The sequence below is a fragment of the Anomaloglossus baeobatrachus genome, chromosome 2, assembly GCF_048569485.1.
Source record: "Anomaloglossus baeobatrachus isolate aAnoBae1 chromosome 2, aAnoBae1.hap1, whole genome shotgun sequence".
NCBI classification, from domain to species: Eukaryota; Metazoa; Chordata; class Amphibia; order Anura; family Aromobatidae; genus Anomaloglossus; species Anomaloglossus baeobatrachus.
In genome coordinates, this window is record NC_134354.1 from 408,764,061 (window position 1) to 408,786,683 (window position 22,623).

General features: G+C 46.5%; 1 protein-coding gene across 3 annotated transcripts in view; it reads left to right on the plus strand.

Annotated features, from left to right (window-relative positions):
* CSMD2 (CUB and Sushi multiple domains 2) overlaps positions 1 to 22,623 on the plus strand; it is a 1,639,331-nt gene that overhangs the window by 1,268,534 nt on the left and 348,174 nt on the right. For all 3 annotated transcript variants that reach the window (XM_075336114.1, XM_075336115.1, XM_075336117.1), the window contains one exon: positions 2,213 to 2,404. In XM_075336114.1, coding sequence (XP_075192229.1) covers positions 2,213 to 2,404 — 192 coding nt within the window. The remainder of the gene's footprint in view (positions 1 to 2,212; positions 2,405 to 22,623) is intronic.

Here is a 22,623-nt window from a genome sequence, read left to right on the forward strand (position 1 = left end):
GCCCATTTGTGAACCTCAGCTTGTGCGTTTCAGTGTTATCACCTTCCCATTGTGTTTGCACCTAGATCAGAAATTAAAACATATTTTGCCATTCACGGTGTAAAGCCCGCTTTACACGTTGCAATTTTGCATACGATAGCGTATGCGATTTGCAACGCCCCATCGTATGTGTGGCACGTTCAATTTGTTGAACGTGCCGCACACACGATTAAACCCCGTCACACGTACTTACCCGTCCATACGACCTCGCTGTGGGTGGCGAACATCCACTTCCTGGAATGAGAGGGATGTTCGGCGTCACAGCGACGTCACGCGGCAGCGGCCAATAGAAGCGGAGGGGCGGAGCTGAGTGGGACATAAACATCCCGCCCACCTCCTTCCTTCCGCATTATCGGCGGCAGCCATGGGAGGCAGGTAAGATCTGTTCAATGTTCCCGGGGTGTCACACACTGCGATGTGTACTGCCACGGGAACATTGAACAACCACACGTTCAATTCTAGAGACAGATACGATGTGTATGCGATGAATGTTTTAACGTTCAATCGCAATCGCACGTACCTGTCACACACTGCAATGTAACTTACAATGCCGGATGTGCGTCACTTACGACGTGACCCCGCCGACACATTGTAAGATATATTGCAGCGTGTAAAGCAGGCTTTAGATTTCTATCTTGAAGGAGTTTGAAAGTTCTTTCCATTGATTCAATTGATAACTCTTATGTTGGGGCTATGTTTTCTTTCATTTCGCCCCTCCAGCTGCTAGTTGAGGGTTGTAAGAACTCCTTTTTAACTGCTAACTAATTAGCATTGTTTAGAATTTGACTTGGCAATTACACATTTTGTTTTTAACAGTAATTGATTAAATATATACTTTTAAAAAATATTTTCTTGGCATGAAAAACATATTAATAAAAAGCCAGGCAAACAATCTCATAGTATGGGAATTTCTGAATTTTTGCTAGGGGTTGCACTTCTGCTGATCACTGTTTCTTCTAATCACATCAAGAGACTGACAGGCCTTTTGGTTAAAAGATGTTCTCCCAGATGCTGTAGCTAATTGTAAATGTCCATATAAGAGACGAGGCAACCATTTGAGGTTTGTCTCATTACTAACCATCTTTTGAAGAAAATATTGGTAGAAGCAGACACGTTGTCCTTTGTGCCGGTTACTAATAAGCAACCTCATTATGGGATCAAAAAGTGTCAGATCACACAGCTACTGTCACATTTCCTTCGTCATATTTCTAATAAAGATTTCCGCACACAATGCAGGCAAATAATACATATTCCAGAATAATTCAATGCAGAATTAAAGTAAAAAAATGTTCGACCGACCATCTAAAAAGATTAATTAAATAATTTGCATAAGTTCAGCAACGGGTTCAAACAATTGCTTTGCAAGTGAATTGCATTAAAATCTTTTGCGCTTCCACTTAAGGTTGCCGCAAGTTTGAACAATATGTAAATATGTTATTTAACTTTAAGATACATAGGAATAAGTTGCGAAATCACAGTAGGCCCCTATTAGGGAATAAACAAATTTCTGCTTAAATATACATTATTAACCTTAACATTTATCTATTGAAGATGCAAGAAAGTCTCAAATATGCCAGATAAAATATTCATGTGCTATGCACTTCAAACCAAACTCTCAATTACTTGGGATGAAAACTTCCTACCAAATAATCATTAGCTGAAGTGGGGCTTGCTCTCCGAGGTGACCTAAAATAGGTTGCCACCACATTCTCCCATTAGCCAATGCCTTTAGAGACATACTCCACCAAAGGGATATTGCTCTTTATAAGTTCATCACTAAATGAGCACATACATTATAATCCAGTAGCTAATTGCTTGTCAAAGAAAAGGCTGGAGGCCTATTTCTCCAGTGCTAAGATAGCAAGTGACCATGACTTATTATGCAGCTGTCCAATGTATTATTCCTGTCTGTGCTCTTATCACATGGTTTATCTGTGATTACAAATCACTAACTATGTAATATACCAGTATGCAATCTGCTACTGTCCCTCATGGCCGTCTCTGAAGACTTAGTGACACGACTGTCTTGCTTCTCCAACACTTCTTAATGCCTCTGAACCTGGCACTAATTGTAATTATCCACCAGCTGACAAAGTGACAGAGCCGCAGGCTGACTGGTCAATCCGGCAGTATTATCATGTCTTTCCTTAATGTCCTTGTCTTGACTCCGCAGGTTTTGAGTTGATTAAATGTGAGGACCCAGGGACACCGCTGTACGGATACAAGGACAAAGATGAGGGACATTTTGCAGGAAGCTCTGTTTCTTTCAGCTGTGATCCTGGCTACAGCTTACGTGGCAGCCGTTCTTTGATTTGCTTGACTGGAGAGCGGAGAGTCTGGGATCAACCTCTCCCCTTGTGTATAGGTATGAAGTTTTAATTCTTTATGAAAAGAAATTCTGACATTTTTGTATTCTTTTGGTATGGTTAAACCACACATACAGAGCTGAATTTGTCACATAACACAACAGTTGCTTTTCAGTACTTGTGCCAATGCAGTTATTTTCCAGTACTTATGTCAGTTGTCCAGCACAATTACATGGTAAAGGATGACAGTCATATTTAGTGTCTTACACTACATGGACAAAAGTACTGGGATACACCTCTAAATCAATTAATTCAGGATCTTCATTCAGTCTCATTACTGTATGTGTAGAAAAACCAGCTCCTAAACATACTATCTGCCTTACTAACATTTGTGAGAGAATGGCATGAATTGTGCTAAAGAACTCCCTGAACTCTGGACTCTGGAGCAGAGGAAATGTGTTCTGTGGAGTAATGAATCTTGCTTGTCTATCTACCAGTCTGATGAGTGAGTCTTGGTTTCGCAAATGCTACGAGAATATTACTTGCATGGCTACATTATGCCAATTGTAAAGTTTCCAAAACCAAAGAAATAAGACGAAGCATAAGTTGATATACATGCGGCATATAAGAACCTGTTCACACTGTGGCCATTTAACAGACAAAACCTAAGACAAACAAAATGAGCAAATACTCTGCAGGAAGTAAGTAAATAGTAATAATACATATAAATAATAGGTTTACTTAGTAACACTGTTTTTGATCAAAAAAATGCAAAAGCCATCGCACCACGACAAGGTGTACCCCAATCGGGATGGTTCTGAACTATAGTATTGAAACCTCCCCTTGTGTCAACTGACCTCCATGTAGATTGGATAATATCTGAAAGAGACAAGGGTACATCAGTGATTTTTGATTCTTGATGAAGGAGACAGTTAAGGGTACCTTACACACTGCGATATCGGTACGATATCGCTAGCGAGCGTACCCACCCCCATCGGTTTTGCGACATGGGCAAATCGCTGCCCGTGGCGCACAACATCTCTTACACGTCCCACTACTTACCTGCCTAGCGACGTCGCTGTGACCGGCGAACTGCCTCCTTTCTAAGAGGGCGGTTCGTTTGGCGTCATAGCGACATCACTAAGCGGCCGCCCAATAGCAGAGGAGGGGCGGAGATGAGCGGGCCAAACGTCCCGCCCCCCACTTCCTTCCTTCCTCATTGCTGGCGGGACGCAGGTATGGTGAGTTTCCTCGTTCCTGCGGTGTCACACATAGCGATGTGTGCTGCCGCAGGAACGACAAACAACCTCGCTACTCACCTATCAACGATTTTTGGTGTTGGAGCGGCCTCTCCAATACCAACAATTTTTACCTCTTTTGCGATTGTTTTAGGTTGCTCAGAGGTGTTACATGCTGCAATGTCACTAACGATGCCGGATGTGCATCACAAACACCGTGACCCCGACGATATATCGTTAGTAGTGATGAGCGAGTACTAAAAAGCTCGGGTGCTCGAGGCTCGGGCCGAGCATCCCAAGATACTCGTGTACTCGGCCCGAGCACCAAGCCCAATGTTATCCTATGGGAGACCCGAGTATTTTTATGAAATGACCCCCGGCAGCATGTAGAAACCCTAAAAATGTCACAAAAGTCTCAGAAGAGTGCTCAAATGACATGGCAACAGCATGGGGAAGACCCCTTGAAGCATTTATCACTCAAAAGTCACAGCTGTTAACAATTTTGTCCGCGTTTTACGCCATTTTTACGGACTCACCAGAAAACCTTCCAAAATGACACCAAAATGAATTTTCATGGCGGAAATGTTAAGGGCACATACCCAATAGTGAGATAGAGCTGGTGTATGTTACTTTTGGAGATTACATGAAAGATTTTACATGAAAACATTGTGTGGCACTTCGATGTCCCTGAGAAGAGACGTACATGAAGGCCTCTTGAGTCTAATGTGCCCATTTTGAGGAAGTGGGTCTATTGTAGTATAGCCCTTTGGCAGGGCAGCCAAAAATTGGGAGGCTCCACATTGTCTCTGGATGGAGACGTGCATGAGGGCCTGTAACCCTGAAGTGCCCATTGTAAGGAAGTGGGTCTATTGTAGTATAGCCCTTTGGCAGGGCAGCCAAAAATTGGGAGACTCCACGTTGTCCCTGGATAGAGACGTGCATGAGGGCCTGTAAACCTGAAGTGTCCATTGTCAGGAAGTGGGTCTATTGTAGTATAGCCCTTAGGCAGGGCAGCCAAAAATTGGGAGGCTCCATATTGTCCCTGGATAGAGACGTGCATGAGGGCCTGTAAACCTGAAGTGTCCATTGTCAGGAAGTGGGTCTATTGTAGTATAGCCCTTTGGCAGGGCAGCCAAAAATTGGGAGGCTCCACATTGTCCCTGGATAGAGACGTGCATGAGGGCCTGTAACCCTGAAGTGCCCATTGTAAGGAAGTGGGTCTATTGTAGTATAGCCCTTTGGCAGGGCAGCCAAAAATTGGGAGGCTCCACGTTGTCCCTGGATAGAGATGTGCATGAGGGCCTGTAAACCTGAAGTGTCCATTGTCAGGAAGTGGGTCTATTGTAGTATAGCCCTTAGGCAGGGCTGCCAAATATTGGGAGGCTCCACATTGTCCCTGGATAGAGACGTGCATGAGGGCCTGTAAACCTGAAGTGTCCATTGTCAGGAAGTGGGTCTATTGTAGTATAGCCCTTTGGCAGGGCAGCCAAAAATTGAGAGGCTCCACATTGTCCCTGGATAGAAACGTGCATGAGGGCCTGTAACCCTGAAGTGCCCATTGTAAGGAAGTGGGTCTATTGTAGTATAGCCCTTTGGCAGGGCAGCCAAAAATTGGGAGGCTCCACGTTGTCCCTGGATAGAAACGTGCATGAGGGCCTGTAAACCTGAAGTGTCCATTGTCAGGAAGTGGGTCTATTGTAGTATAGCCCTTAGGCAGGGCAGCCAAAAATTGGGAGGCTCCATATTGTCCCTGGATAGAGACGTGCATGAGGGCCTGTAAACCTGAAGTGTCCATTGTCAGGAAGTGGGTCTATTGTAGTATAGCCCTTTGGCAGGGCAGCCAAAAATTGGGAGGCTCCACATTGTCCCTGGATAGAGACGTGCATGAGGGCCTGTAACCCTGAAGTGCCCATTGTAAGGAAGTGGGTCTATTGTAGTATAGCCCTTTGGCAGGGCAGCCAAAAATTGGGAGGCTCCACGTTGTCCCTGGATAGAGATGTGCATGAGGGCCTGTAAACCTGAAGTGTCCATTGTCAGGAAGTGGGTCTATTGTAGTATAGCCCTTTGGCAGGGCAGCCAAAAATTGGGAGGCTCCACATTGTCCCTGGATAGAGACGTGCATGAGGGCCTGTAAACCTGAAGTGTCCATTGTCAGGAAGTGGGTCTATTGTAGTATAGCCCTTTGGCAGGGCAGCCAAAAATTGGGAGGCTCCACATTGTCCCTGGATAGAGACGTGCATGAGGGCCTGTAACCCTGAAGTGCCCATTGTAAGGAAGTGGGTCTATTGTAGTATAGCCCTTTGGCAGGGCAGCCAAAAATTGGGAGGCTCCACGTTGTCCCTGGATAGAGACGTGCATGAGGGCCTGTAAACCTGAAGTGTCCATTGTCAGGAAGTGGGTCTATTGTAGTATAGCCCTTAGGCAGGGCAGCCAAAAATTGGGAGGCTCCACATTGTCCCTGGATAGAGACGTGCATGAGGGCCTGTAAACCTGAAGTGTCCATTGTCAGGAAGTGGGTCTATTGTAGTATAGCCCTTAGGCAGGGCAGCCAAAAATAGGGAGGCTCCACATTGTCCCTGGATAGAGACGTGCATGAGGGCCTGTAAACCTGAAGTGTCCATTGTCAGGAAGTGGGTATATTGTAGTATAGCCCTTAGGCAGGGCAGCCAAAAATTGGGAGGCTCCACATTGTCCCTGGATAGAGACGTGCATGAGGGCCTCAAAACATTGTTCCCATTGCAAAGGAGCGGGTCTCCTGTCGTTGTAATGTCCATTCTGAAAGAATGGGCGAAAAAATTTACCACTGGGGGTATACCTGAAACAAAGGCCTAACTATTGTAACGGTCATCATGGTGGCGCATGAGGAGAAGGAGGAGCAGTCCAGCGATTATCTAAAGTCCAGAAGTGTGTACCCATGGGTGAGTGGAGGTACATGGCAAATTCCCATTACAAACTTTAAATTCCGCTCTCATTTGCTGGTGGTGTGGTGAAGTCTGGCCCAATCCAACCCTTGTTCATCTTGATCAGAGTCAGCCTGTCAGCATTTTCAGTTGACAGGCGGGTGCGTTTATCTGTAATGATTCCACCTGCGGCACTAAAAACACGCTCTGACAAAACGCTAGCGGCAGGGCAGGCCAGGACTTCCAAGGCGTAGAGAGCCAATTCATGCCACGTGTCCACCTTGGATATTCAATAATTGTAAGGCACAGAGGAATGTCGTAGTACAGTTGTTTGATCTGCAAGGTACTCCTTGAGCATCTGGGCAAACTTAGGATTTCTTGTGACACTACCCCGCACCTCAGGGGCTGTGGTACGTGAGGGGCTGAGAAAACTGTCCCACATCTTAAAGACTGTTCCCCTACCTCTGGCGGATTTGACTTGTACCCCTCTCGGCTGTACGCCTTGGTTGTCCACTGATCCCTGACCTATGCCGCTAGCGTTTTGTGAGGGGAATGCTTTGCCTACTTCCGTGACTATGGCCTTCCGGAACTGCTGCATTTTGGCTGACCTCTCCGCCTCGGGAATAAGAGACATAAAGTTCTCCTTGTAGCGTGGGTCTAACAGTGTTACCAACCAGTAATGATTGTCGGCCAAGATGTTCTTAACGCGAGGGTCACGAGTAGAGTTGAGCGCGGTTCGTGGTTCGTGGTTCTCCAGTTCGCGGCTCGAGTGATTTTGGGGCATGTTCTAGATCGAACTAGAACTCGAGCTTTTTGCAAAAGCTCGATAGTTCTAGAAACGTTCGAGAACGGTTCTAGCAGCCAAAAAACAGCTAAATCCTAGCTTGGTTTCTGCTGTAATAGTGTAAGTCACTCTGTGAATCAAACTATTATCACATTTCAGAGTATAGTGTGCGTGAACAGCGCCTTCAGATCACTGCTGTTTCTATAATGGCGATCGCCATTTTTTTTTTTTTTTTTCTTGTCTTCCTTCCCTAAGCGCGCGCGTCTTGTGGGGCGGGCCAGCATGTCAGCCAATCACAGACACACACACACCTAAGTGGACTTTGAGCCAGAGAAGCAACGGCATGTGTGATAGGATCTGCATGTCACATGTCCGTGCATTATAAAACTGGACATTTTCTTCACGAACGCCATTATCTGCCTTCTGCGTCTTTGGTGTCAGACATCAGTGTCGCAGCTCCGTCCTCCTGAGTCCTATAGCCGATACAGCTGTATGCGCTGCATACACAGCGTTAGACAGCTTAGGGAGAGCACATTCTAGCAGTCCTTTTAAGGGCTCAAAGCGGCAGGGTCAGAGAGCCATAAGTGACAGGTCCTGCAAACAGCAACAGCGTCTGTGTAGCCCAGGTCAGGGATTTCCTCCCTGCATTTCACCATTAGGAGGGAATAGAAAGGCAGGCTTCCATTCCTCTACCCAGAGCACCACAATCCTGCCACTGTACCCTCTTGTCCTCTGCACACTCCAACTCATTCTAAGTAAGCCATTATACTAGCAAACATTCAGTGTATCTAGTGGCATCCTATACGTGGCTATTGGACTTTGCTATAGTCCCACTAGTGCAAAGACATTTGCAGAGCACGTCTGCCTGCATTGCACACTACAACTTTTTTAAACTAAGCAATTTTACTAGCAAACACTCAGTGTACCTAGTGGCATCCTATACGTGGCTATTGGACTTTGCTATAGTCCCACTAGTGCCAAGACATTTGCAGAGCGCATCTGCCTGCGTTGCACACTCCAACGAATTATAACTAAGCCATTATACTAGCACACACTCAGTGTACCTAGTGGCATCCTATACGTGGCTATTGGACTTTGCTATAGTCCCACTAGTGCAAAGACATTAGCAGAGCACATCTGCCTGCATTGCACACTCCAAGTTTTTTAAACTAAGCAATTTTACTAGCAAACACTCAGTGTACCTAGTGGCATCCTATACGTGGCTATTGGACTTTGCTATAGTCCCACTAGTGCAAAGACATTTGCAGAGCACGTCTGCCTGCATTGCACACTACAACTTTTTTAAACTAAGCAATTTTACTAGCAAACACTCAGTGTACCTAGTGGCATCCTATACGTGGCTATTGGACTTTGCTATAGTCCCACTAGTGCCAAGACATTTGCAGAGCGCATCTGCCTGCGTTGCACACTCCAACTAATTATAACTAAGCCATTATACTTGCACACACTAAGTGTTTTTTAGTGGCATCCTACACGTGGCTATTGGACTTTGCTATAGTCCTACTAGTGCCAAGACATTTGCAGAGCGCATCTGCCTGCGTTGCACACTCCAACTAATTATAACTAAGCCATTATACTAGCACACACTCAGTGAACCTAGTGGCATCCTATACGTGGCTATTGGACTTTGCTATAGTCCCACTAGTGCCAAGACATTTGCAGCACGTCTGCCTGCGTTGCACACTCCAACTAATTATAACTAAGCCATTATACTAGCACACACTCAGTGTACCTAGTGGCATCCTATACGTGGCTATTGGACTTTGCTATAGTCCCACTAGTGCCAAGACATTTGCAGCACGTCTGCCTGCGTTGCACACTCCAACTAATTATAACTAAGCCATTATACTAGCACACACTCAGTGTACCTAGTGGCATCCTATACGTGGCTATTGGACTTTGCTATAGTCCCACTAGTGCCAAGACATTTGCAGCACGTCTGCCTGCGTTGCACACTCCAACTAATTATAACTAAGCCATTATACTAGCACACACTCAGTGTACCTAGTGGCATCCTATACGTGGCTATTGGACTTTGCTATAGTCCCACTAGTGCCAAGACATTTGCAGCACGTCTGCCTGCGTTGCACACTCCAACTAATTATAACTAAGCCATTATACTAGCACACACTCAGTGTACCTAGTGGCATCCTATACGTGGCTATTGGACTTTGCTATAGTCCCACTAGTGCCAAGACATTTGCAGCACGTCTGCCTGCGTTGCACACTCCAACTAATTATAACTAAGCCATTATACTAGCACACACTCAGTGTACCTAGTGGCATCCTATACGTGGCTATTGGACTTTGCTATAGTCCCACTAGTGCCAAGACATTTGCAGCACGTCTGCCTGCGTTGCACACTCCAACTAATTATAACTAAGCCATTACACTAGCACACACTCAGTGTACCTAGTGGCATCCTATACGTGGCTATTGGACTTTGCTATAGTCCCACTAGTGCCAAGACATTTGCAGCACGTCTGCCTGCGTTGCACACTCCAACTAATTATAACTAAGCCATTATACTAGCACACACTCAGTGTACCTAGTGGCATCCTATACGTGGCTATTGGACTTTGCTATAGTCCCACTAGTGCCAAGACATTTGCAGCACGTCTGCCTGCGTTGCACACTCCAACTAATTATAACTAAGCCATTATACTAGCACACACTCAGTGTACCTAGTGGCATCCTATACGTGGCTATTGGACTTTGCTATAGTCCTACTAGTGCCAAGACATTTGCAGAGCGCATCTGCCTGCGTTGCACACTCCAACTAATTATAACTAAGCCATTATACTAGCACACACTCAGTGAACCTAGTGGCATCCTATACGTGGCTATTGGACTTTGCTATAGTCCCACTAGTGCCAAGACATTTGCAGCACGTCTGCCTGCGTTGCACACTCCAACTAATTATAACTAAGCCATTATACTAGCACACACTCAGTGTACCTAGTGGCATCCTATACGTGGCTATTGGACTTTGCTATAGTCCCACTAGTGCCAAGACATTTGCAGCACGTCTGCCTGCGTTGCACACTCCAACTAATTATAACTAAGCCATTATACTAGCACACACTCAGTGTACCTAGTGGCATCCTATACGTGGCTATTGGACTTTGCTATAGTCCCACTAGTGCCAAGACATTTGCAGCACGTCTGCCTGCGTTGCACACTCCAACTAATTATAACTAAGCCATTATACTAGCACACACTCAGTGTACCTAGTGGCATCCTATACGTGGCTATTGGACTTTGCTATAGTCCCACTAGTGCCAAGACATTTGCAGCACGTCTGCCTGCGTTGCACACTCCAACTAATTATAACTAAGCCATTATACTAGCACACACTCAGTGTACCTAGTGGCATCCTATACGTGGCTATTGGACTTTGCTATAGTCCCACTAGTGCCAAGACATTTGCAGCACGTCTGCCTGCGTTGCACACTCCAACTAATTATAACTAAGCCATTATACTAGCACACACTCAGTGTACCTAGTGGCATCCTATACGTGGCTATTGGACTTTGCTATAGTCCCACTAGTGCCAAGACATTTGCAGCACGTCTGCCTGCGTTGCACACTCCAACTAATTATAACTAAGCCATTATACTAGCACACACTCAGTGTACCTAGTGGCATCCTATACGTGGCTATTGGACTTTGCTATAGTCCCACTAGTGCCAAGACATTTGCAGCACGTCTGCCTGCGTTGCACACTCCAACTAATTATAACTAAGCCATTATACTAGCACACACTCAGTGTACCTAGTGGCATCCTATACGTGGCTATTGGACTTTGCTATAGTCCCACTAGTGCCAAGACATTTGCAGCACGTCTGCCTGCGTTGCACACTCCAACTAATTATAACTAAGCCATTATACTAGCACACACTCAGTGTACCTAGTGGCATCCTATACGTGGCTATTGGACTTTGCTATAGTCCCACTAGTGCCAAGACATTTGCAGCACGTCTGCCTGCGTTGCACACTCCAACTAATTATAACTAAGCCATTATACTAGCACACACTCAGTGTACCTAGTGGCATCCTATACGTGGCTATTGGACTTTGCTATAGTCCCACTAGTGCCAAGACATTTGCAGCACGTCTGCCTGCGTTGCACACTCCAACTAATTATAACTAAGCCATTATACTAGCACACACTCAGTGTACCTAGTGGCATCCTATACGTGGCTATTGGACTTTGCTATAGTCCCACTAGTGCCAAGACATTTGCAGCACGTCTGCCTGCGTTGCACACTCCAACTAATTATAACTAAGCCATTATACTAGCACACACTCAGTGTACCTAGTGGCATCCTATACGTGGCTATTGGACTTTGCTATAGTCCCACTAGTGCCAAGACATTTGCAGCACGTCTGCCTGCGTTGCACACTCCAACTAATTATAACTAAGCCATTATACTAGCACACACTCAGTGTACCTAGTGGCATCCTATACGTGGCTATTGGACTTTGCTATAGTCCCACTAGTGCCAAGACATTTGCAGCACGTCTGCCTGCGTTGCACACTCCAACTAATTATAACTAAGCCATTATACTAGCACACACTCAGTGTACCTAGTGGCATCCTATACGTGGCTATTGGACTTTGCTATAGTCCCACTAGTGCCAAGACATTTGCAGCACGTCTGCCTGCGTTGCACACTCCAACTAATTATAACTAAGCCATTATACTAGCACACACTCAGTGTACCTAGTGGCATCCTATACGTGGCTATTGGACTTTGCTATAGTCCCACTAGTGCCAAGACATTTGCAGCACGTCTGCCTGCGTTGCACACTCCAACTAATTATAACTAAGCCATTACACTAGCACACACTCAGTGTACCTAGTGGCATCCTATACGTGGCTATTGGACTTTGCTATAGTCCCACTAGTGCCAAGACATTTGCAGCACGTCTGCCTGCGTTGCACACTCCAACTAATTATAACTAAGCCATTATACTAGCACACACTCAGTGTACCTAGTGGCATCCTATACGTGGCTATTGGACTTTGCTATAGTCCCACTAGTGCCAAGACATTTGCAGCACGTCTGCCTGCGTTGCACACTCCAACTAATTATAACTAAGCCATTATACTAGCACACACTCAGTGTACCTAGTGGCATCCTATACGTGGCTATTGGACTTTGCTATAGTCCTACTAGTGCCAAGACATTTGCAGAGCGCATCTGCCTGCGTTGCACACTCCAACTAATTATAACTAAGCCATTATACTAGCACACACTCAGTGAACCTAGTGGCATCCTATACGTGGCTATTGGACTTTGCTATAGTCCCACTAGTGCCAAGACATTTGCAGCACGTCTGCCTGCGTTGCACACTCCAACTAATTATAACTAAGCCATTATACTAGCACACACTCAGTGTACCTAGTGGCATCCTATACGTGGCTATTGGACTTTGCTATAGTCCCACTAGTGCCAAGACATTTGCAGCACGTCTGCCTGCGTTGCACACTCCAACTAATTATAACTAAGCCATTATACTAGCACACACTCAGTGTACCTAGTGGCATCCTATACGTGGCTATTGGACTTTGCTATAGTCCCACTAGTGCCAAGACATTTGCAGCACGTCTGCCTGCGTTGCACACTCCAACTAATTATAACTAAGCCATTATACTAGCACACACTCAGTGTACCTAGTGGCATCCTATACGTGGCTATTGGACTTTGCTATAGTCCCACTAGTGCCAAGACATTTGCAGCACGTCTGCCTGCGTTGCACACTCCAACTAATTATAACTAAGCCATTATACTAGCACACACTCAGTGTACCTAGTGGCATCCTATACGTGGCTATTGGACTTTGCTATAGTCCCACTAGTGCCAAGACATTTGCAGCACGTCTGCCTGCGTTGCACACTCCAACTAATTATAACTAAGCCATTATACTAGCACACACTCAGTGTACCTAGTGGCATCCTATACGTGGCTATTGGACTTTGCTATAGTCCCACTAGTGCCAAGACATTTGCAGCACGTCTGCCTGCGTTGCACACTCCAACTAATTATAACTAAGCCATTATACTAGCACACACTCAGTGTACCTAGTGGCATCCTATACGTGGCTATTGGACTTTGCTATAGTCCCACTAGTGCCAAGACATTTGCAGCACGTCTGCCTGCGTTGCACACTCCAACTAATTATAACTAAGCCATTATACTAGCACACACTCAGTGTACCTAGTGGCATCCTATACGTGGCTATTGGACTTTGCTATAGTCCCACTAGTGCCAAGACATTTGCAGCACGTCTGCCTGCGTTGCACACTCCAACTAATTATAACTAAGCCATTATACTAGCACACACTCAGTGTACCTAGTGGCATCCTATACGTGGCTATTGGACTTTGCTATAGTCCCACTAGTGCCAAGACATTTGCAGCACGTCTGCCTGCGTTGCACACTCCAACTAATTATAACTAAGCCATTATACTAGCACACACTCAGTGTACCTAGTGGCATCCTATACGTGGCTATTGGACTTTGCTATAGTCCCACTAGTGCCAAGACATTTGCAGCACGTCTGCCTGCGTTGCACACTCCAACTAATTATAACTAAGCCATTATACTAGCACACACTCAGTGTACCTAGTGGCATCCTATACGTGGCTATTGGACTTTGCTATAGTCCCACTAGTGCCAAGACATTTGCAGCACGTCTGCCTGCGTTGCACACTCCAACTAATTATAACTAAGCCATTATACTAGCACACACTCAGTGTACCTAGTGGCATCCTATACGTGGCTATTGGACTTTGCTATAGTCCCACTAGTGCCAAGACATTTGCAGCACGTCTGCCTGCGTTGCACACTCCAACTAATTATAACTAAGCCATTATACTAGCACACACTCAGTGTACCTAGTGGCATCCTATACGTGGCTATTGGACTTTGCTATAGTCCCACTAGTGCCAAGACATTTGCAGCACGTCTGCCTGCGTTGCACACTCCAACTAATTATAACTAAGCCATTATACTAGCACACACTCAGTGTACCTAGTGGCATCCTATACGTGGCTATTGGACTTTGCTATAGTCCCACTAGTGCCAAGACATTTGCAGCACGTCTGCCTGCGTTGCACACTCCAACTAATTATAACTAAGCCATTATACTAGCACACACTCAGTGTACCTAGTGGCATCCTATACGTGGCTATTGGACTTTGCTATAGTCCCACTAGTGCCAAGACATTTGCAGCACGTCTGCCTGCGTTGCACACTCCAACTAATTATAACTAAGCCATTATACTAGCACACACTCAGTGTACCTAGTGGCATCCTATACGTGGCTATTGGACTTTGCTATAGTCCTACTAGTGCCAAGACATTTGCAGAGCGCATCTGCCTGCGTTGCACACTCCAACTAATTATAACTAAGCCATTATACTAGCACACACTAAGTGAACCTAGTGGCATCCTATACGTGGCTATTGGACTTTGCTATAGTCCCACTAGTGCCAAGACATTTGCAGCACGTCTGCCTGCGTTGCACACTCCAACTAATTATAACTAAGCCATTATACTAGCACACACTCAGTGTACCTAGTGGCATCCTATACGTGGCTATTGGACTTTGCTATAGTCCCACTAGTGCCAAGACATTTGCAGCACGTCTGCCTGCGTTGCACACTCCAACTAATTATAACTAAGCCATTATACTAGCACACACTCAGTGTACCTAGTGGCATCCTATACGTGGCTATTGGACTTTGCTATAGTCCCACTAGTGCCAAGACATTTGCAGCACGTCTGCCTGCGTTGCACACTCCAACTAATTATAACTAAGCCATTATACTAGCACACACTCAGTGTACCTAGTGGCATCCTATACGTGGCTATTGGACTTTGCTATAGTCCCACTAGTGCCAAGACATTTGCAGCACGTCTGCCTGCGTTGCACACTCCAACTAATTATAACTAAGCCATTATACTAGCACACACTCAGTGTACCTAGTGGCATCCTATACGTGGCTATTGGACTTTGCTATAGTCCCACTAGTGCCAAGACATTTGCAGCACGTCTGCCTGCGTTGCACACTCCAACTAATTATAACTAAGCCATTATACTAGCACACACTCAGTGTACCTAGTGGCATCCTATACGTGGCTATTGGACTTTGCTATAGTCCCACTAGTGCCAAGACATTTGCAGCACGTCTGCCTGCGTTGCACACTCCAACTAATTATAACTAAGCCATTATACTAGCACACACTCAGTGTACCTAGTGGCATCCTATACGTGGCTATTGGACTTTGCTATAGTCCCACTAGTGCCAAGACATTTGCAGCACGTCTGCCTGCGTTGCACACTCCAACTAATTATAACTAAGCCATTATACTAGCACACACTCAGTGTACCTAGTGGCATCCTATACGTGGCTATTGGACTTTGCTATAGTCCCACTAGTGCCAAGACATTTGCAGCACGTCTGCCTGCGTTGCACACTCCAACTAATTATAACTAAGCCATTATACTAGCACACACTCAGTGTACCTAGTGGCATCCTATACGTGGCTATTGGACTTTGCTATAGTCCCACTAGTGCCAAGACATTTGCAGCACGTCTGCCTGCGTTGCACACTCCAACTAATTATAACTAAGCCATTATACTAGCACACACTCAGTGTACCTAGTGGCATCCTATACGCGGCTATTGGACTTTGCTATAGTCCCACTAGTGCCAAGACATTTGCAGCACGTCTGCCTGCGTTGCACACTCCAACTAATTATAACTAAGCCATTATACTAGCACACACTCAGTGTACCTAGTGGCATCCTATACGTGGCTATTGGACTTTGCTATAGTCCCACTAGTGCCAAGACATTTGCAGCACGTCTGCCTGCGTTGCACACTCCAACTAATTATAACTAAGCCATTATACTAGCACACACTCAGTGTACCTAGTGGCATCCTATACGTGGCTATTGGACTTTGCTATAGTCCCACTAGTGCCAAGACATTTGCAGCACGTCTGCCTGCGTTGCACACTCCAACTAATTATAACTAAGCCATTATACTAGCACACACTCAGTGTACCTAGTGGCATCCTATACGTGGCTATTGGACTTTGCTATAGTCCTACTAGTGCCAAGACATTTGCAGAGCGCATCTGCCTGCGTTGCACACTCCAACTAATTATAACTAAGCCATTATACTAGCACACACTCAGTGAACCTAGTGGCATCCTATACGTGGCTATTGGACTTTGCTATAGTCCCACTAGTGCCAAGACATTTGCAGCTCGTCTGCCTGCGTTGCACACTCCAACGAATTATAACTAAGTTACATTGTCAGGGATATTTATTCTTTATTATTCTGCTGTTAATAAAGCTAGACCACCACTGCAATCTTCACCACCTCTCAATTTTTACTACCACATTTTCAGTCCACAATCTTGTCGCAATCAACATGAGTGGCAAAATGACAGATGCTGGTGGAAAGGGGAAGAGGCGTGGTGGAAAAGGCAAAAAAGGTTTTGTCAGTGGGGAAGGTGCCAAAGCTCCATTATCATCTGCTGAAGATAGACCATCTACTAGCAAAAGTAAGATGTCTACTACTTATTGTGGACAATCCGATGTGCTCCCTTTTTTACGGACACGAACAAGAGGAACAAAGGTAGATGATGGGCAAAAAAGGAAAATGCTTGAATGGATCTCAAGTGGTCCAACAAGTTCCCTCTCAGCCACTTCAAGTACCGCATCGAAAAAACACCATTCCTCTGAGTTGTCATCCCAATCACACTTGATTTCTCCCAGCTCTGAAGTCTCCATCAGCCCTGCACAGTATGGTGGAACTGAGATGGCTGAGTCTGCAGAGCTGTTCAGTCACACTATAGCCTGGGAATCAGAGGTCTGCTCCCAAGCTACAGTGAGTACAGAACAGGAAATGGTCTGCAGTGATGCCCAGAACCTTTTTGACTCAGATTCAGGCCGTGAGGACCAAGTTTCTGAGCATAATGTTGACCCTTTGTCACAAACTGTAACACCTGTGGTTATAGACAATGAGGAACATACTGATGAAGATGAGACGCAGATACCCGATTGGGATGACAACTTAAATATTCGGTCAGGGCAAGAAGAGGCTCGGTCTGAGGGGGAGGGGAGTGCGAACACAACAATTGATGATGACGTTCTAGATCCCACCTACTGTCAACCCCCAGTCAGGCACTCGAGGAGGTCAACAGAGGCGGTGGAGGAGGATGCAACCGACGACGAAGTTACCTTGCGCCTTCCTGGACAGAGTCGGAGCACTGGTAGCACGTCTACAACTGCATCCTCAGCCACCACTCTGCCTATGAGCATTATTCGGGGTGGATCAACAGGTCGCATGGCCTCTAAGCCTTGCCTAGCCTGGGCCTTTTTTCACATCGAAAAAGATCGCCCAACTCATGTGATATGTAACATTTGTCATGATTCTGTTAGTAGAGGTCAAAACCTCAGCAGTTTGACAACTTCTTCCATGAATCGTCACATGAATAAATATCATAAGTCCCGGTGGGAAGCTCACCGTGCTGCAATGCCGGCTAGCGGAGCGAACCATCCACCGCCCGCCCCTTCCAGTGCATCCGCGCGCTCTTCATCTTCTAGGACTGTGGGGACAGCTGTCACACCTGTTTTTCCACGCAAAACTTCCACCACTGTAACCGCAACAGGCAGTTTGCTTGTAAGGTCGTCAGTTGGTTTGGAAGGGGAAACAAGTGAGTGTGTACAGCTCTCTCAGACATCGATAGCACCAACGTTGGATGAAGGCAACATCATGTCTCCGCCTGCACTTTCCTCACAAACCTGCATTTTTCCAGGGACACCCTACTCAACACCGTCTACACACAGCAGCCAGATCTCTGTCCCTCAGATGTGGTCAAATAAAAGGCCACTTCCTCCGACCCATGACAAAGCTAAGAGGTTGACTCTATCCCTCTGTAAGCTGTTGGCTACCGAAATGCTGCCTTTCCGCCTAGTGGACACACAGGATTTTAGAGACCTTATGTCTGTCGCTGTGCCCCAGTACCAGATGCCTAGTCGCCACTACTTCTCTAAGAAAGGTGTGCCCGCGCTACACCAGCATGTCGCACACAACATCACCGCTTCCTTGAGAAACTCTGTGTGTGAACGGGTGCATTTCACCACCGATACTTGGACCAGTAAGCATGGACAGGGACGTTACATGTCGCTGACTGGGCACTGGGTAACTATGGTGATAGATGGTGAAGGGTCTGCTGCACAAGTCTTGCCGTCCCCACGACTTGTGTGTCAATCCTCTGTCTGTCCAAGTTCCGCCACAGCTTCTGCATCCTCCACCTCATCTGGGTCCTCCACCTCCGCCCCAAGCCTGCCTGGTCAGGCCACCAGCGTTCTCACTGCGCAGAAGGAATCACGCACGCCTCATTACTATGCTGGCAGCCGAGCGCAACGGCATCAGGCGGTCTTTAGCTTGACATGTCTTGGTAATAAGAGTCACACAGCTGAGGAGTTGTGGTCAGCTCTGCGGTCCGAGTTTAATAAATGGTTGTCTCCACTCAACCTGCAGCCTGGTAAGGCCGTGTGCGACAATGCTGCAAACCTGGGTGCGGCCCTTCGCCTGGGCAAGGTGACACACGTACCTTGTATGGCTCACGTGTTGAACCTTGTCGTGCAGCAATTTTTAACACACTATCCCGGCCTAGATGGCCTTCTGAACAGGGCACGAAAACTGTCTGCTCACTTCCGGCGTTCAAGCGCCGCAGCTGAGCGACTTGCATCGCTACAGAAGTCTTTCGGCCTGCCGGTTCATCGCCTGAAATGCGATGTGGCGACACGCTGGAATTCAACTCTCCACATGTTACAGCGACTGTGGCAGCACCGCAGAGCCCTGGTGCAATACGTCATGACGTATAGCCTGGGCCAACGAGATGCAGAGGTGGGGCAGATCACCCTGATGGAGTGGTCTCAGATCAAGGACCTATGCACCCTTCTGCACAGTTTCGACATGGCGACGAATATGTTTAGCTCTGACAATGCCATTATCAGCATGACGATTCCAGTCATTTACATGCTGGAGCACACGCTAAACACTATTCGGAGTCAGGGGGTGGGACAACATGAAGGGGAGGAACTACAGGAGGATTCATATGTGCAAGGGACAACAACATCACCAAGGTCCAGACGTTCATCATCACCAACGCAGCAGGCATGGGACCATGGGGAACAGGGATCGACAAGGGCGCATAGTAGCAGGCGAAATGTTGAGCAAGGTGCAGGAGAACATGAAGAAATGGAGGACGAACTGTCCATGGACATGGAAGACTCAGCGGATGAGGGAGACCTTGGTCAAATTTCAGTTGAAAGAGGTTGGGGGGAGATGTCAGAGGAAGAAAGAACGGGTAGCACCTCTATGCCACAAACACAGCGTGGACTTGGTCCGCATGGCTGCGCAAGACACATGAGTGCCTTTTTGTTGCACTACCTCCAACATGACAGTCGTATTGTCAAAATTAGAAGTGATGATGACTACTGGATTGCCACACTATTAGATCCCCGGTACAAGTCCAAATTTTGTGACATAATTCCAGCCATAGAAAGGGACGCACGTATGCAGGAGTATCAGCAGAAGCTGTTACTCGATCTTAGCTCGGCTTTTCCACCAAACAACCGTGCAGGTGCAGGGAGGGAATCTCCCAGTTGTAACTTGACAAACATGGGACGGTCTCGCCATCTTCACCAGTCTACCCGTACCAGTAGGACCGTATCTGGTGCCGGTAACAGCAATTTTATGGAATCTTTTCATAATTTTTTTAGACCCTCTTTTGCAAGGCCACCAGAGACAACAAGTCTGACACATACTCAACGGCTGGAGAGGATGATACAGGAGTATCTCCAAATGAACATCGATGCCATGACTGTGCAACTGGAGCCTTGCTCCTTTTGGGCTTCAAACATAGAAAAATGGCCAGAGCTCTCCAGTTACGCCTTGGAGATTTTGTCGTGTCCAGCTGCCAGCGTTGTCTCTGAACGTGTATTCAGTGCTGCTGGGTGTGTGCTGACAGATAAGCGCACGCGTCTGTCCAGTGACAATGTGGACAGACTGACGTTCATCAAAATGAACAAGTCATGGATCCAGAAGGAATTTACTACCCCTGTGTCATCCTGGGGAGAGTAAATGCTTGTGGATTTGGAATGTGCTTGATGCAAATCAAAACATCCTGTTTGCAACTAGGGCCCAAGTGCTGCCACTGATGGGGTGGGTGTCTGTGTGGCCCAATTTTTGGAAAAAAGGGAGACTCCGCTTGGAGTAACCCTTGCTTACATTGTTTTTAAAAGAAGCCAAGATGAACAAGTCATGGGTCAGCAAAGACTTTGCTACCTACCCCGGTGTCATCCTGGGGACGGATAAGAATGGCGTATTTTTGAATGTGCTTGATGCAAATCAAAACATCCTGTTTGCAACTAGGGCCCAAGTGCTGCCACTGATGGGGTGGGTGTCTGTGTGGCCCAATTTTTGGAAAAAAGGGAGACTCCGCTTGGAGTAACCCTTGCTTACATTGTTTTTAAAAGAAGCCAAGATGAACAAGTCATGGGTCAGCAAAGACTTTGCTACCTACCCCGGTGTCATCCTGGGGACGGATAAGAATGGCGTATTTTTGAATGTGCTTGATGCAAATCAAAACATCCTGTTTGCAACTAGGGCCCAAGTGCTGCCACTGATGGGGTGGGTGTCTGTGTGGCCCAATTTTTGGAAAAAAGGGAGACTCCGCTTGGAGTAACCCTTGCTTACATTGTTTTTAAAAGAAGCCAAGATGAACAAGTCATGGGTCAGCAAAGACTTTGCTACCTACCCCGGTGTCATCCTGGGGACGGATAAGAATGGCGTATTTTTGAATGTGCTTGATGCAAATCAAAACATCCTGTTTGCAACTAGGGCCCAAGTGCTGCCACTGATGGGGTGGGTGTCTGTGTGGCCCAATTTTTGGAAAAAAGGGAGACTCCGCTTGGAGTAACCCTTGCTTACATTGTTTTTAAAAGAAGCCAAGATGAACAAGTCATGGGTCAGCAAAGACTTTGCTACCTACCCCGGTGTCATCCTGGGGACGGTTAATTATGGGGTATTTTTGAATGTGATTGATGCAAATGTAGCTGTGAAGTGTACAACTAGGGCCCAAGTGCTGCCACTGATGGGGTGGGTGTCTGTGTGGCCCAATTTTTGGAAAAAAAGGGAGACTCCGCTTGGAGTAACCCTTGCTTGATGTGTTTTTAAAAGAAGCCAAGATGAACAGAGCTGGGATCAGCAAAGACTTTGCTACCTACCCCGGTGTCATCCTGGGGACGGATAAGAATGGCGTATTTTTGAATGTGCTTGATGCAAATCAAAACATCCTGTTTGCAACTAGGGCCCAAGTGCTGCCACTGATGGGGTGGGTGTCTGTGTGGCCCAATTTTTGGAAAAAAGGGAGACTCCGCTTGGAGTAACCCTTGCTTGATGTGTTTTTAAAAGAAGCCAAGATGAACAGAGCTGGGATCAGGAAAGACTTTGCTACCTACCCCGGTGTCATCCTGGGGACGGATAAGAATGGCGTATTTTTGAATGTGCTTGATGCAAATCAAAACATCCTGTTTGCAACTAGGGCCCAAGTGCTGCCACTGATGGGGTGGGTGTCTGTGTGGCCCAATTTTTGGAAAAAAAGGGAGACTCCGCTTGGAGTAACCCTTGCTTGATGTGTTTTTAAAAGAAGCCAAGATGAACAGAGCTGGGATCAGCAAAGACTTTGCTACCTACCCCGGTGTCATCCTGGGGACGGATAAGAATGGCGTATTTTTGAATGTGCTTGATGCAAATCAAAACATCCTGTTTGCAACTAGGGCCCAAGTGCTGCCACTGATGGGGTGGGTGTCTGTGTGGCCCAATTTTTGGAAAAAAAGGGAGACTCCGCTTGGAGTAACCCTTGCTTGATGTGTTTTTAAAAGAAGCCAAGATGAACAGAGCTGGGATCAGGAAAGACTTTGCTACCTACCCCGGTGTCATCCTGGGGACGGATAAGAATGGCGTATTTTTGAATGTGCTTGATGCAAATCAAAACATCCTGTTTGCAACTAGGGCCCAAGTGCTGCCACTGATGGGGTGGGTGTCTGTGTGGCCCAATTTTTGGAAAAAAAGGGAGACTCCGCTTGGAGTAACCCTTGCTTGATGTGTTTTTAAAAGAAGCCAAGATGAACAGAGCTGGGATCAGCAAAGACTTTGCTACCTACCCCGGTGTCATCCTGGGGACGGATAAGAATGGCGTATTTTTGAATGTGCTTGATGCAAATCAAAACATCCT